Below are 15,870 nucleotides of genomic sequence, written 5' to 3'. Positions count from 1 at the left end.
TTTCTCAGTAGAATATGGTGATGGACACACTGAATCGTTCTAAGAAATATATTATTTTTTCTTTTGTAGTGGTGGAAGAACTCCAGGTGCAGATACTCAAGCTGTTATTAAACAATAAAGATCATGGTGTGGTAAGGACAGTTTAAATAGCTGAATGAGTGCAATAATTCTGAATATAAACTTGCTTTATGCTGTTGTACCGTAGTTTTTCCTTAAAGTAGTTTGCTTGTATTTTAAAAACTAAAAGGTATGTATATTCATGCAGCTCCATACTCCTTGCTGTTAGTTTCATAAAACATTGCTTAATTTGATAAGATACTAAGAGTCCTTATTGCTGGAACTTAGAAGTTATTTGTTAAACAAATCTAATATATTACTTGATTTCCAGGGATGTATTTTGCTAACTCTTGATTTAACATCCAGATAATAAATTTGCTTTAAAGTATGTTGTTTGCCCTTTCCATTCAATATGACTATTAATTGCAGGCTGCATAATGTCATATTAAATTCTAACATTTAATAAATATGCTAAGAATTGATGCCACTCAGAATAAGTGAGTGTTTTTAGTTAGGTCTCTCCAGGTAGTTTGAATATAGTCTCTCATATGATACTTTCAGATTCTTTGAAGGAATCTTGTTTGAAATCATGTTGAATAATACAAAAATTTAGTCTGTAGTATTCAATTTTTGTATCATTTAATATAGTCACTGTTCAGAATTTTTAAAATTATAGGTAGTCCTCAGTTAATATTATCGAGACCAGCAGCTTTGTTGTAAATGCCACAGTCATAAAGCAAAAAAAATCACCTACTGATTTACAATGGCAGCCCCACTTAACAGTCTAAGTGAGCTATGCATGGTTGTTAAAGTTACATGACCATGATTTGCAACTTTCTTCTTGCTTTCCAACTGACTTTGCTGGAAGCTAATTTAGTAAAATAAATGCAACTGGAGCAGATTATCACGAAGTGTATGATTAATTTCAAGTTCAAATTATTTTAAACAATTGCCATTTTTAAAAAAGAAAGCCATAGTAGAAAATAGTCTGTCAGTATAAAAACTATCATATTATAAACATACAATATGAAATTTCTTTTTAAGGCCCAAATTGCACATGAAATGACCAAAATTGAAACCAAACAGTCTGATTTTAAAATATTCCATAATCTACATGAGACTCCACTACACCATTTATTGTTGTTGTTTTTCAGGGTGGAGCTTCCAGATACATCTTTCTAAATAAATTCCGCAAATTTCTTCAGGAAAATGCCAGCAATCGAGGGGTAAGTGAAGATTATGTTTTTCATCAATTGTTGCATATTTGATTGTGTTGCCTAGAAGTATACTTTTTAGCAAAGATATTATTTTGCCTTAATTTACATGTTAGCAATCTTTAAAAATGTTGCTGATCAATTCCATGCTAATAGGTGCCCCATGCAGCTACATTTTCTATGTTACCCATCAGCTTCCCTAATTCATCATTCATCAAAGATTGAATGATCAGTAGCTTAATCTTAGTATATTACAACCTTTATCAATAGAAATGGTATACTATGGATCTAGCAAAAGAACCCCCCCCCCCAAGATGGAAGGGTTAGGATACTTTTCATTATGTTCCCTTGTTTCTACCTAAAATGAATTCTGAAAGGTAGGGAGGATGGATGTGGGGATTAGACTGTGGGGACAAGAAGCCCTGGATAGAAACCAATCAAGGAGAGAACCAACCTAGAACTAAGGAGAAATTTCCTGACAATTATAACAATCAGTGGAACGATCAGAAGTTATAGGTGCTCCAATACTGGAGGTTTTTATGAAGAGATTGGACAACATTTTGTCCAAAATGGTATAGGGTTTCTTGCCTGAGCAGGGGTTGGGCTAGAAGACCTCCAAGGTTCCTTTCGACTCTGTTATTCTGTCATTACAGAAAAAGGGGAGATAGGCTCAGTATCTAGTTTTCTGCCAATAGGAGTTAATTAAATTAATTAAAAGAGTTAATATTCTCAACAGTACTTGTCTTGGGAATGCTCCTGCCATTGGGAAAAATGTTATGGATGGCATTCCTTATGTGAAGTTCTGAGTTATATATAGATTGTTGAAAAATTGTTAGAGAATTAATGTTTCTGATTAGAATTTTTCTTTTTTTTCATAGCAATGCTCATATAGGGAAGCTTGAACGTTCCTTAGAGATTCACTTTTAATACTATATGGTGCCTGTCCTGAGAGCAGTATGTTATGATAGTACGAAAAATACTGTATTCTTTTGGACTCATACTGATGTTTTGCCTCCCCTTCCCCCATGTCTTGTTCTGATGTACACAATTCCTCTGCTTCAAATCGAAAGAGATGCTATTTTTTTTGTGGGGAAACAGGCACAAATCAGTATGAACGTATTCCATTAATAGGCGTGCCCTGCTTGTGGAAATGCAAAAAAGGGAGGGTAATAAGCATCACACATAATTAAGTGAATCGAGATATCTAGCATTACTCCTGAAACTGTTAGGTTAACTGCAGAGGACTGTTGCACTTTTTTTGCCTTTAGAATCTGACCGTGTTATGTCCTCCAGAATATATGGTGTGTTTCTTGCATCGACTCATAGCAGCCTTGAGACATTATTGGGATGAACATAAGATGAAGAATGCATCAGCACTGAATAGTGAAGGTAAAATGCCCTTATCTTTGAAAAATATGACAGCATCTATATTGGCATATGACTGAAAGTTGAAGAATGGGCTTTTCAACTAAAACTAATTTCTTCTAAAGGATTCTGGAGTGGTGTGATAAGATATCCTTGATCTTTTTTATCCCAAAATTACAAATTAGATCATGATATTTGGAGGATCATAGTTAATGTTCAGAAAGATTGTCAATTTAAAAAGTGCTGACATTCTCTCTTCTCACAATCTGCTTACTCAAAAAGTGAGGAGAAGAACAGTTAAAATGGAGTACGGGTCAAAGTTGAAAGTAAATCCATGTTGGCCAAAATTAGCACAGACTCTAAAACATGAATTCTACCAAACTCTATTTACTATACTTTAAATCAGAAATTTGCACATAGTCTTAAAAAGTTAGCTCTTAAAAGTTGCCTCTTGTGAAAAGAATTAATATATTTCTTAAACATTATTTACTGAATTTACACTGCTCCCTTTTCTAATTTTTGCAACCCTGTGATATATGTGATGTTTTATGTTTCTGCTTTAAAACCGTAGGAATCTATTGTCTTGATGTATATTTCATTCTTTAGTTATAACTTAGGTTGCATTTTTAAAGCTGTATTCAAAAACATGTCCTAAAAATCTATATGTAATTCATAACCATCTCAGTTATTTATTATCAAAGAATACTAGTTCCTTCACCATAGATAACATGTCTGTCTATTTTATGCAGATGCTTATGTTCCCCCTCAGCTCTTTTATAATGGGAAGGTGGATTACTTCGACCTTCAGCGTCTTGGGGGGCTCTTATCTCATCTCAAGAAAACTCTGAAAGGCAAGTGACTCTTTTGACACATTATGTGTATTTAATTAAAAATAAATAATATTTATACATTTTTATAAATAAAAATATTGTTTATTTTTAATATATAAAAGATGTAGGTTTAATTTCAAATGCTCTTATCTATCCATCAATGGGATAGTAGAATAGAATAGAATAACAGTTGGAAGGGATCTTGGCGGTCTTCTAGTCCAACCCCTGCTTAGGCAGGAAACCCTACACCACTTCAGACAAATGGTTATCCAACATCTTCTTAAAAATTTCCAGTGTTGGAGCATTCACAACTTCTGGAGGCAAGTTGTTCCACTGATTAATTGTTCTCAATGTCAGGAAATTTCTCCTTAGTTCTAAATTGCTTCTCTCCTTGATTAGTTTCCACCTATTGCTTCTTGTTCTACCGTCGGGTGCTTTGGAGAATAGTTTGACTCCCTCTTCTTTGTGGCAACCCCTGAGATATTGGAACATGTCTTCCCTAGTCCTTCTTTTCATTAAACTATACATACCTAGTTCCTGCAATCGTTCTTTATATGTTTTAGCCTCCAGTCCCCTAATCATCATAGTTTTCTCCAAACCAATAGGACCAAGTTTGGTGTGGAAAGAAAAACCAAAAGGAAAAAAAAAAAAAGGGGGGGGGAAACAAGTTTGAAAATGTGCAGATGTGACTTGGGGCTGAAGAGAAAAAAATCCAAAAACATTCTTCCAGTATATCCCTTTGGGAAAAGCAGTTGAGCAGTATCTTAAAGTATTGGTGACTCTGCCATTTTATGCCTCCTTCTCTCCCTCCTGATCTCATAATCCAGAACTGAACTGCTGATAAAGGGTTGGAAGAATTCCAAAAACCATGCTCTCCATGCTTTTCCTGCCTTGTTATATTTTCAGTTTGTTGACTGATAGGAATTTGAGATCAGAATATCAGTAGTAGTTATTAACTGGCAGGTGCTAATTGAGCATCTGACGTAACCATCAGAAGCCATGTTCTCTTTGCTCATAATCTTTCTTGGAACTGTTTAATTTGAAATTTAAATAGAAGCTATTCAGTTTGAAGCATTCTGCAGATGCTCTTCTAAATAAAAGAGAGTCCTCAGGACAACAAGCCACTCTTGGAAAATTTCCTATTTCAGACTCATTAACAAAAGCACTAAATTACAACCCTCAGCACAGATGTGTTTTGGATGATACTGAAAAAAATAGTTTCAATAAGTCATACAAACTGATGACTTAGTTGCATTTTAAATAGAACATTCTAATGCAATTATTATTTTATAAGCTATATAAGAATGACTCAATATGGAAAACCTAGAAAGATAGGATGTTGCCCTTTGATTCTGTCCTTGCCCTTTTAAGGACAAAACAGTGTGCTATTTCATTTATACCCTGTCACAGGACACTAAGATAAGTCACAATTTTTAAAACATAGACCAGATCAGAAACAATATATTAATTCTTCCAAAATATAAAAGTACTAGTAAAAGGTTTGGCTAAAACGCTGCATGTTAAAAATATAACAAAAATCATATTGTCCCAAAGACTCATTTAAAAAAAATCTGTGGAATCTTTGATGTTCTCTGAGCTTGGTTTTCTTGCAGACATTTCATTACCCAACATGGTAACATTTTAAGTGCATCCTAGTTGGATAATGAAAAGTCTGCATGAAAATAACCATGTTCAGAGAGCATCAAGGACTCCAAAGTTCAATCCAGGCTACAAATATTCTCTTCTATGGGTAAAAAAGCAACTATTTAGTCCACAATGTCTGCAAAATGAAACAATGTTCAGTAACTTCCTAACTCAACATGAAGGAGGCCATTTGGATTGCTGGGAATTAGCTATCTCCTTACATAGGAGCAGCCCCTGAGAAGACCTGTCACTAGGCTTCCACCCTTTTCACTTCTGGTATGGGGACGGTACCTGAATGATCCCTTCCCTAATGGAACACAGAGAGTGGGCAGATAATGGGCAGCCAAGCCATTGCAGGTTTTTTGGTTGTTGTTGTTTGGTTAACAGATGCCCTTTGAATTGTATTTAGAATCCTACTGGCAACTGGCACAATGTTTGCGAAACTGGAACCTACCAGAAAGTGTGCAATTGCATTCTGAACCCTATGCAGTTTGGGGGGGGGGGGGGTGTAATTTTCGAATGCAGACCCAAGCGAAGTACAATATAATGGTTTAGTCTCAAGGTGTTGATGGCATGAATCTGTCATCAGGACTTTCCACTCCAAAAAGGGCCATACCAGCCAAAGTTGGACAGAGGCTTCCCTAGGCATGGCCTCTAATGCTGATTAAAGCAGGAGCCATGAGTCCAAGAGAACTTCTACGTTGGGCACCTGCTCCTCAAGAAAATTTTACTTTGTCTAAAGGCAAAGAAAAGCTGAAATGGAGCCATTAAAACAGTGCTTGTGTTTTGCTAGGTTTCGGTTTTAGCTTGCTTTGCGCGATCTTGAACCTTTCAGATACTAGGTTAGGTTCTCCAGTACTTGTCCAGCTAGAGCAATGTTCATAACTAGTTAATATGTTTATAACATACTAATGAGTCCTCACCCTAAACTGATAGTTAACATTCTACTAGAGAGAAATTTCCTGAGATGGGCTCCAGCACAAGTCCAAAAGATCGGAAGACTAAAACTCTGGTCCCAGTGATTGATCCAGATTGGATCCTGATAGTTAACACGTCCTAGCAGGTCTTATTGAAATATTAAATAACATGGGGAAGAGAGCTGAGTCCTGAGGAATTTTACTTAGGAGTGGCTGGCAGTTCAATCACACCTCCTTACTAGTATAGAGCAAGAAGAACAGCAGATATTATAACACTAAAGGTTCTGATAGTTTGCATATGTTGTGAGAAATCTATGATGTCTTGGGGGTTTAAGAAATAGATCAATGGGCACCAAATAAGCATTTAAGCCCCAATTAGGGTCATTCCATCCAAAGCATTAGTATCTGAGACAGCAAACTAATCAAATTCATAGGATTATGTCAATTCAGAAGTGTCATGGGATGGCTCAGTTTTCTTTTGCTCTTCCCCGGTGGTGTTAATCCTGAGAAGTATCCTTGATATACAAATCCTATTTAGAGCTTTCATATTATATTGTTATTTGGCCTTCTACTAGTGGGAAATAAAATGGGAAATCAAGTTAGGAAAAAGAAAGTGTTCAAACAACTGTACCTGGCAATATCATTGCATTGTTTATTCACACAGATGATTTAGCCTCAAAGGTGAATATTCTAATTGATCCTGCAGAACTTCAGGCTGTGACAATGGATGATCTTGATGAAGATGAAGAATCAGCAGTGTCAACAGCACAAGTGAGCCTTAGAAATGGTGCCTAAAATGGGTCAAAGTTTCATTAAAGTTGGTAGCAGCAGTGAAAGGTTCTTGATAAGCTTGTAAAAAATGTTTTGAGTAGTGGGGAAAACAAGTGGTGTGAAAAAACATGCCAAGATGGGTAGCCTTATAAATTATAATGTATAAATAAAACATAGAAAAAATTAGTATTCTCAAATTGTGAGGTAGTTTAGCATTCAGATGCAACCATAAGAAGGCATTCAGATGTGAAGTATGCAGACTCAAAGGTATTGGATTAGGGAACAGATCTGAAGGCAAAGCAAACTATAACGTTTGGCTAAGAGTGAGAAGATTTTCTCAGTGCTGGAGTAACATTTATAACATCTCTTCTCAAAAACCTCCTCCTACTACTACCTTTGGAGGTGAAGTAGTAATAGTACTGGGTAATGTACCTTTCATTTTTTAAAACCCTTTTGGATTTAATTATAATCTTGCTGACTCCAGTCCCAGCTTAGATTTTTTTCAGTGAAGTGGAGTTTGCTGAATAAATCTTTTGCAAAAGATTCTATGGTGATATATCTTTTGGAAAAAGAGGAGAGAAAAATAGGAAATCCTCCTATGTTTCCATTGCTCAGAATATAGAAAGCAAAGAAATGGATTCCTGTCATACTATGCATTCTTCAAAGTATGTATATATTTCCATTATTTATATAAACATCCATCTCACCTAAGTGACTCTGAGATGCTTACAAGATTTAAAGAAGCCCACCAAACCAAGTATGGGCCACTGACAGAAAAAATATCAAATTACTCTTTGTTATTGGAAATACCTTGAAGAGAATACAAATTGTGGTTCCTACTATAGTTTTCCAGTAGCTTTATTCCAATTATGCTTGAATGTATGAGTCCACCAGATATTCCCTAGATTTTGAGATGAAAATGTTTAAAAAATATTTTTGCAAATTGTAATATTCTGATTTGCTATTTGAGTATCAAAGATTTGTGCAGGGTTCAAACTGGCTTTTTTAAAATTGAGATGAAGAATTGTTGTAGCAGAACAAATACTAGTGCATATCTTTGTCATTCTCATTCTCATTCTGTCTCTCCCTCCCTCTCTCTTTCTCTCTCCTTCTCTCTATCTCTCTCAGCGTCCCACTGCTGCACTGGCAATTGGGGGAGCCTTGGCCAGGCCAAGCTGGCTCAGTTCTCCCACCTTAGGGCGAGCTAACCGTTTTCTCAGTACTGCAGCTGTGAGCCTGATGACCCCAAGACGATCATCAGGTTCCATAGAGAAGGTTAAAGTCCGTACATTGAACATGGAACAACGAACAGAGGAAGACAGTGAGTAATATATAACTGTATTGTGACAATAATAGCACTAAAGAAATTTATAAAAATATAGGTGGCGGGGGGAGAAAACCCTCCAAATAATTGCTATGCATGACTCTGCAAGTGGAAGCAAGTTTTCAATAGTCATTGGTTATGTACCATTAAGTTTTGGCTCTTAGCCACAACATAGATTTTCACCCCCATAACAATCTAGCCCTAAAATGTTCTTTCAGATCTGTCAATGGTGCAAATCATTGCCACTTTAACTGAGCCCATCCATCTTGCTCTGATCATCCTTCTCTTTTCTTACATTTTTCCTAGTGCCTTTTCAAGCGAGCTGGGTGTTTGCATGATGTGTCAAAAAAAGTAGGATGTGTAGTGTGTTTCATGGCTGAAGGACAAGATTTATACCTCTTTTTAGTTGGTATGTGGATGTGTTATAAGGAACCCTATGACTAGAATGCAAGCTTTGTGCCTTCTGCCTGAAAGATTATGAGGACTGTATTGCACTTGCAGATGGTTTTGGAGTAGCAAGTAAAGAATAGAAAATTAATGAAATTTAATTATTCTAACAAAGCTGAAGAGGAGAAAGAGGCAAGGTTCATTCCTTTGAAATACAGGTTGAAAAGAAAGAGTTAATAGAGGAGAGTGTGTGAAAGAATGAAAAACAACTGTAGACTTTTTTCAATTTAGATTTAGTTTTAATGTAGCATGAGTGAAATTCACGATTAAAATATCAACATTTCCATTCAGAAAAGTATAGATACTATTTTCACAATTAACAGATTCTTATGCTTAGCAGTGGCTTGCTTAGAAACTCCTCTTTGTTTTTATGACAGTTGAAGGTAGCCGTGGAAATGAGGGTCTTCTATTGGGGAAACCTACAGAAGAGCCAGATCAACCAATAACCAAGAATTCTCTCCTGGAAATCTTGGATGGAATAGTCATGATGTACAACCTCAGCGTGCATCAGCAGCTTGGTAAGGTGAGCAGGATTCATTTTAGTGGGGTTCCTAATTGTGTCTCACTCTTAGAACTGGGACGAGAATTCACTTAATCAGGAAACAAGGAGAATGGGAAAGGGTGGGAAGTGCTAGATTTGTAATAATGGTTCACCTACTTTTTGCCTCATACTGTACCTTATGGTGACAGATCCATGTTATTTGATGTCCTTGGTCACCAAGAATCAGTAAAACAATAGGTATCTAATATTTTTCATTTGAGAAGCAGAAGCTGTAGAGGATCTTAAACTCTCAAGACTAGAAACAAACCTGGCTGATAGAAAATGACTCAAAGGGTTCTAAGTGAGAAAGTAGCAGGTGGAGGAAGTCACTCTGCTAGAGAGCATTTTCCAGCATATTGTTTTATTACTGTTGGCAGCATTCAAGAGGGGTCTGTCACTGATTTGCAGTTCTGTCCTCAAAATGTTAGTTTTGTACTGGTAAGAATTGGTTCTGGGAATTCCAAAATACTGATGCTGCCACTCTGATCACATTCAGCATTTTTGTTTTACCTTTGGTAAATATCCCACTTTTTTCTTTAATGCTTCAAGAAATATCTAGCTGGTATTACTGATATTTAATTGTATTTCAGATGGTAGGTGTTTCTGATGATGTGAATGAGTATGCTATGGCATTGAAAGATACTGAAGAAAAGATCAGCCGATGCCCAGAAAGGGTAAGAAACTCTTCTCTTTGCTGCCTTTCCAGTTTGTTCTTTGGGAAAAGTTTGTATCATTTCTCTGAGAACAATGCTTAAGTAAATTTTCAGTTACTTTAGGTTCAAGAAAGAAATCAGAATTATTTTATGGAGCCTTCCTAAAACAGGTAGAGACCATTATGCAGTATTTCCACCCAATATAATCACTTCCTTAAATGAAACAGGAATTGCTTCCCTTCTGTATGTCTTCATTTAGAATCATTCAAGTATTGAGTTCTATGTTTTATGTATCAGGATATAGTAAAAATCATTGGGTCCTTAGTAGTTCTTAGAAGTGATAAATAAAACCTTGGATGAACAACAACACATAAACATATTACACCACTCTATCTATTTTACAAAAAGAAAGTCAAAATGGAGAAATCATGTGTGAAAAACTAAATACACCCTTACCGCTTCCATAGGTACGAAGGGGCTAAGTAATAGCCACGTGCTGCTAATCAAGCGCCCTTGATCAATTGATCATCATAGCATGTGACTACCGCAATAAAAACTGCAATTTTAGGGGATTGCTGGTCTCCAGCATTGAAATATGTGTTAACACAGTGCCATAGATATTGTGATCATAGACACAATGATCTTAGAGAAGCAACTTTTGATACCCATCAATCTGGGAAGGGTTATAAGGCCATTTCCAGACAATTTAAAGCCCATCATTCTACAATGAGGAAGATTATGAGGAAGAAAACATTGAAGACAGTTGCCAATCTTTCTAGGAGTGGACGTCCCAACAAATTCACCCCAAGGTCCAACTGTGCAATGCTCAGAGAAATTGCAAAAAAATCCAAAAATAACATCTCAGACTATATGGGCCTGAGTTAGCATGTTAAGTGTTGAAGTTCATGACAGTAGCCTCTTCTCTCTAAAAAGGCAGCATGACTTAGGTTTGCAAAGTTGCATCTGAACAAATCATGAGACTTCTGGAACACTGTCCTTTGGATAGACGAGACCAAATTGGAGATGTTTGGCCATAATGCACAGTGCCACATTTGATGAAAACCAAACCCAGCATATCAGCACAAACATGTCATACAAACCCTCAAGCACAGTGATGGAGGGGTGATGATTTGGGCTTGTTTTGCAGCCACAGGACCTGGGCACCTTGCAATTATTGAGTCCACTATGAACTCCTCTATATACCAAAGTATTGTAGAGTCAAATGTCAGGCAATCTGTCTGACAGCTAAAGCTTGATCAACATTGAGTTATCCCAAGCACGCCACCAAATCTAAAACAGAATGACTGAAAAAGAAAAGAATCAAGGCGTTGCAATGGTCAGGTCAAAGTCCAGACCTCAGTCCAATTGAAATTATGTGGCGGGATCTCAATAAAGCGTTCATAAACAAAAGCCCACAAACCTCAATGAACGAAAGCAATGTTGTAAAGAAGACGCGGGCAAAATTCCTCCACAATGATGTGAGAGATTGATAAAGTTATACAGAAAACGATTACTTCATGTTATTGCTGCTAAAGGTGTTTCTACAAGCTATTGAATAATAAACTGTAATTAGTTTTTAACATGTGACTTCTCCATTTTGGCTTTCTTTTTGTGAAATAAATGATGACAAGGTAGAATATGTCATGTGTGGTGTTGTTCATGTGAGGTTGTATTATTTTTAAGCTCTGCCAAGGACCAGATGATTTTTATTATGTCCTGATATATAAAATCATAGATCTTAAAGAGCATGTACTTCCTTTTTCACGTGATTGTATCTCTAATTCTCTCTGAATTTTATATGAAGTATATTATTTTGAGCATTGGCCAAGGCAGTTAACACCTTAGTATTTCACTGAGCATAACATACAATCTGTTATTGTGGCTGGGCTTTTACATTCTCATATTCCTATTGCTTTTAGGGGAAATATTTTGCAAAGCCCAGAAATGGGGCAAAAATTAGCAAGGAAAACAAATTAAAGCCAGAAGATAAGGGGGAGGAGGAAATAAATGTAAAAATCATTCTCTATCTCCAAATCTATAGTTGGACTCATTTTGTACTCCCTCATCTTATTCCCAATCATTCATTTGTGTCATCTACCAGTCCGTTTTTTCCGAATCATATTGAGATTGTTGCATAATTTTTCACAAAGCTGTGGTTCTGTCATTATCACCATTCATTGGACATAGCGTAATTAACACTTATGGATTTCTAATTTAATACAGTTGATTCTGTGTCATCAAGTCAGTATTACTCGTACTGATTGCCACAGGTAGATTTCTCTGTGATGATTTGTCCCTAACATGGTCCTTCCAGTGATTCACTCATCATCATTGTAACTGAGTCCATCCATTTTGCTGTTGGTTGTCTTTGTCTTCTTTTTCCTTCTACTTTTTCCAGCATTAGAGGCTTCTCCAGAGAGCTAAGCCTTTGCTTATTGTGTCCAAAGTACGATAATTTGAACCTGGCTTGAGTGAAATCTCTGGTTTCATTTGCTCAATTATGCATTATATGTTTTCCTGACTATCTATGTATTCTCAGGAGTTTTCTCCAGCACAACATTTCAAAAGCATTATTAATTTTTCCATTCTTCTTGTTCAAAATCCAACTTTTACCTCTATAAAGTGTCACAGGGAATGCCATTGCCTATACTATTCTGATCTTCATAGGTGTAGATATGTCATGGCACTTGAACATCTTTTCCAAGGCCACCTTGGCCACTGTACCAAGTGGTAGGCTGCAGCATATTTCTTGACTGCTTTTTCCTTTGCAGTTGATGATTGTCCCAGTCATTCTGAGAATTCTTTTTTTTTTTTGCCATTGTGCCACAAATACATCCAAAGCCCAGTTTTAAAGATTACCTTATAAGCCAACATACTGTTGGCCTCTGCATCTTATCAGCCTGAGATATGTGCCAGATATATACTCTTAGTTAATAAATAAATAAGTCCTATATAACTTACTAAGAGCTTTGAGTATCTAATTTATCTAGCCGCCTATCTATTCAAGAAAATGTAGGTGGTGAACAAACAAAAGCAAAGACTTAACATTAAAATAAAAACCAACTAAAACCACATTGAGGCAAATAAAAACACTAATGGCCTGCTCTCAGTATCTGGGGAATTATACTGTATGTGTAATCTTGAATACTGGAACAGATATTGCTCCTTCTGTTTTCAATTCAGAGAAGAGATATCTCTGAAGAATTACTGAAGAGTCAAAAAGTTTTTTCTGAGAAGCTGAATCACTTGAGTCGCCGACTTGCTTGGATCAATGTTACTATTTATTCAAAGGTGAGAGGGAATGCATTTTAATTCTAGAATGCCATGGTTAAATCTGGCCCAGATAGTTCAAGTCTAGTGTAAAAAAATTAAGAGAAGTTCTGCTATTGCTTCCTGCGTTTACAGACTTTATTCCTGCAAAATTATCTGTAGAGTTTATATTATGAAAGAATTGTGCACATTAATAATGAACTGATTTTTTCCCTTTAGTTTAACCAGAAAGTTTTAATGCGAGATATTCTTGAACTCTTCAGTTACTTTGAAAGTTACAATTGTATCAATCCAGATTTGTATAAATGCCATAAATGTGACTTGTGAAAAAAATAGTAACAGGCTGCTCAGAGTTTGAAGTTTTCAAATTCAAGCTGGCTAAGGATTCCCCGTTAACAAAGTAATAAAAAGGTGACTTCAACCAACCTGCTGGTAGAGGAGAGACTAATTGTTCCATTTCTGTGCTGGCTGTAGAAGTAAAGACTTTTTTTGCTCAGTGATTAGCATGAAAAGTAAGTGGGCTGGATTAGAGGGAATGGGCTGCTTTCTCTCTCTACCAGTCTCTCTCTTGCCTACCTGGCATTCTTGGTCACCTATGACTCCATTACATGGATACATATTTAACTTATAAATAAGTTCTAATCTTTTTGTTTTCAAGTTAGTGTTAATTCCTGGTGATTGCCCAAACTAATCCCTGCGGTTTCTTGGCAAGGTTTTTTGGAAGTGAGATTTTCTGTTGCATCTATCCCAGGGCTAGGAGAGAATGTCTGGCCCAAGCTCACCCAGCTAGCTAAGGCAAGACCAGAACTCACGGCCTCCCAGTTTCTAGTCTAATGCCTTAACTACTACACCAAATCAGTTCTCTTCTAATCTTTCGCATATATACTTTTTCTGCCACTTGAAGTACAAATTAACTCAGAATTACCCCTTACAGGAGAAGATGCAAGATATATACTGGTTGTTACGGGTGTGCATTCGTACAATTGAACATGGAGACAGAATTGGCTCCCTCTTTGCATTCATGCCTGAGTTTTACCTGAGTGTAGCAATGAATAGCTACAGTGCTCTCAAGAACTACTTCAGTCCTGTTAACAGCATGGAAGAACTTCCAGGTGAGGATATCTTTAAGCAGGAATGTTTATGTTTTGCATGCAGAATCCAGCATGGGTAAGAAAAACATGAGAACGCAGAATCTGGCATCTGGCACCAACTTCATTTTGCCAACAACTTTTTTCCTGCTAAAATAAACACACCCATGTTAAATGGCCCTTATGGAAATGGAATGAGGGTCCCCCTGAGATTCAAAGAGCCTATTTTACGGTGTTTTGAAGACTCTGATAACCTGGCTCTTTTTCCGAGCCTTTGGTGAGAGTGATTGAAACCCCCTGTGCTTCTTTTCCCCTATCTAGTTTTGCTATCTCTGGAATTTTATTATTTTTTGGTTTCCTTGGTTTTTTTCCTTCTTTTTAAACATGTTTAATAATTTAAAAACCACCAGAGGTGCTGGGAGTCAGCAGCATATACCTATATATTATCGGTATGCAGACAATATGACAGAGTTTGTATGATAGGGCAATGATATTTTCTCAGCCATCTGAGGTGTCCTATGTTTCTTATATGGCACACAAATTACAGAAGTAATGCCATTCCATAATTCTAGTCTGATAATATTTTCCTTATTTATTTACTTAAATAAGTAAATAAAAGTTGCTTCCTATCCCATCCTGAGAAGAAAGAAAGGTGATAAAAAAATAGGCTTAATAGATGTGGACTTCTTTACCTCAGAACTTTTTTTTCATTTTCCCATTATTGAAATGGAGAAAGACTTTTTTAAAAAAATCTTAAGGTTTTCTAAAAACCTTTCTAGAACTGGAAAAAGTTTATTTTTGTTCACTTTTTGCAAATGCCTTCCCTTCTTGATTTTGGATTCTGTCATGTTTTCTGCAGTTACTCTTTTTAGGAATTAACACTGGGGGTAGCTGAAATTTATACTTGAATGTTTGTTGTCAAGTATTATTTTTAAATAAGGATATTTGTGTTTGTTTGAAGACTCTAATGTTATGGCAGGTAGCTGGTTCTGTATGGGATTGAAATGTGTAAAAAAAATCAACATTACATAAAATATATTATGTCTTTATTGCAGTAATCCAGAAATATTCATAAAGCTTTTCATAAAGTGCCCATATAAATGGAAATGTTATTCCTAGAAACAGGAAAATCCACACTAAATAAAATTAGCTCAGTATAAACATCAGTCATGTATTTGCATGGCAAATTTGCCTTGAATGGGGAAAGACGCAGACTTGCTATCCTTTGTTTTTGTTTTAATCATGAAAAGCTGGATTTCTGGTTTGCCTCTCAGGAATTTAAAACAAAGACTACAGTAAATAAGAAAGCTAATTGTAGACATCTGTTCTATTGCACTGTACTGGTGAAAATGCAGGTGCAGAAGTTTTCAGTCATTTGCATTCTTTAGTATTTGGAACTTCTTTTCAGGCTATGAAGATACATTGACACGCCTTGCTGCCATTTTAGCCAAGCATTTTGCTGATCCAAGAATTGTAGGCACAGGTAGGTCGCTCTTCTTTTAAGGGATATCTTTCCTTGGTTGTAAGCCAGGGCTAGTGGGGAGTGGGGAACTATATTCCAATTGATTAGTGGTAGTGACAGAATACTAGAGAGGATTAAAAACAAAACTGGGTGGAACCACTTATTTCCTCCCCTCTTTTGGATCTCTTTTTGTGATTCTTTCTTTCTTTCTGAGATGGGAGAGATAATTTTTGTCAGAGATTCTTACTGAGGCTTTCAAAATGATGCTGAGAGTGATCTGAAGCTCA

General features: G+C 36.3%; 1 protein-coding gene across 3 annotated transcripts in view; it reads left to right on the top strand.

Moving 5' to 3' along the window:
* RNF123 (ring finger protein 123) overlaps positions 1-15,870 on the top strand; it is a 98,014-nt gene that overhangs the window by 24,223 nt on the left and 57,921 nt on the right. For 2 of the 3 annotated variants that reach the window (XM_087887656.1, XM_087887657.1), the window contains exons 18-28: positions 70-131; positions 1,212-1,283; positions 2,540-2,660; positions 3,386-3,487; positions 6,692-6,798; positions 7,927-8,119; positions 8,947-9,092; positions 9,701-9,784; positions 12,947-13,054; positions 13,968-14,145; positions 15,530-15,604. In XM_087887656.1, coding sequence (XP_087743782.1) covers positions 70-131; positions 1,212-1,283; positions 2,540-2,660; positions 3,386-3,487; positions 6,692-6,798; positions 7,927-8,119; positions 8,947-9,092; positions 9,701-9,784; positions 12,947-13,054; positions 13,968-14,145; positions 15,530-15,604 — 1,248 coding nt within the window. The remainder of the gene's footprint in view (positions 1-69; positions 132-1,211; positions 1,284-2,539; positions 2,661-3,385; positions 3,488-6,691; positions 6,799-7,926; positions 8,120-8,946; positions 9,093-9,700; positions 9,785-12,946; positions 13,055-13,967; positions 14,146-15,529; positions 15,605-15,870) is intronic. The other variant, XM_087887658.1, reaches the window with a different exon arrangement.

This window comes from Pantherophis guttatus, chromosome 2 (assembly GCF_059756535.1).
Source record: "Pantherophis guttatus breed Tessera chromosome 2, ASM5975653v1, whole genome shotgun sequence".
In the NCBI taxonomy this organism is placed as follows: domain Eukaryota; kingdom Metazoa; phylum Chordata; class Lepidosauria; order Squamata; family Colubridae; genus Pantherophis; species Pantherophis guttatus.
Note: the sequence above shows the minus strand (reverse complement) of the source record. Positions and strands in the feature narration are given on the sequence as shown.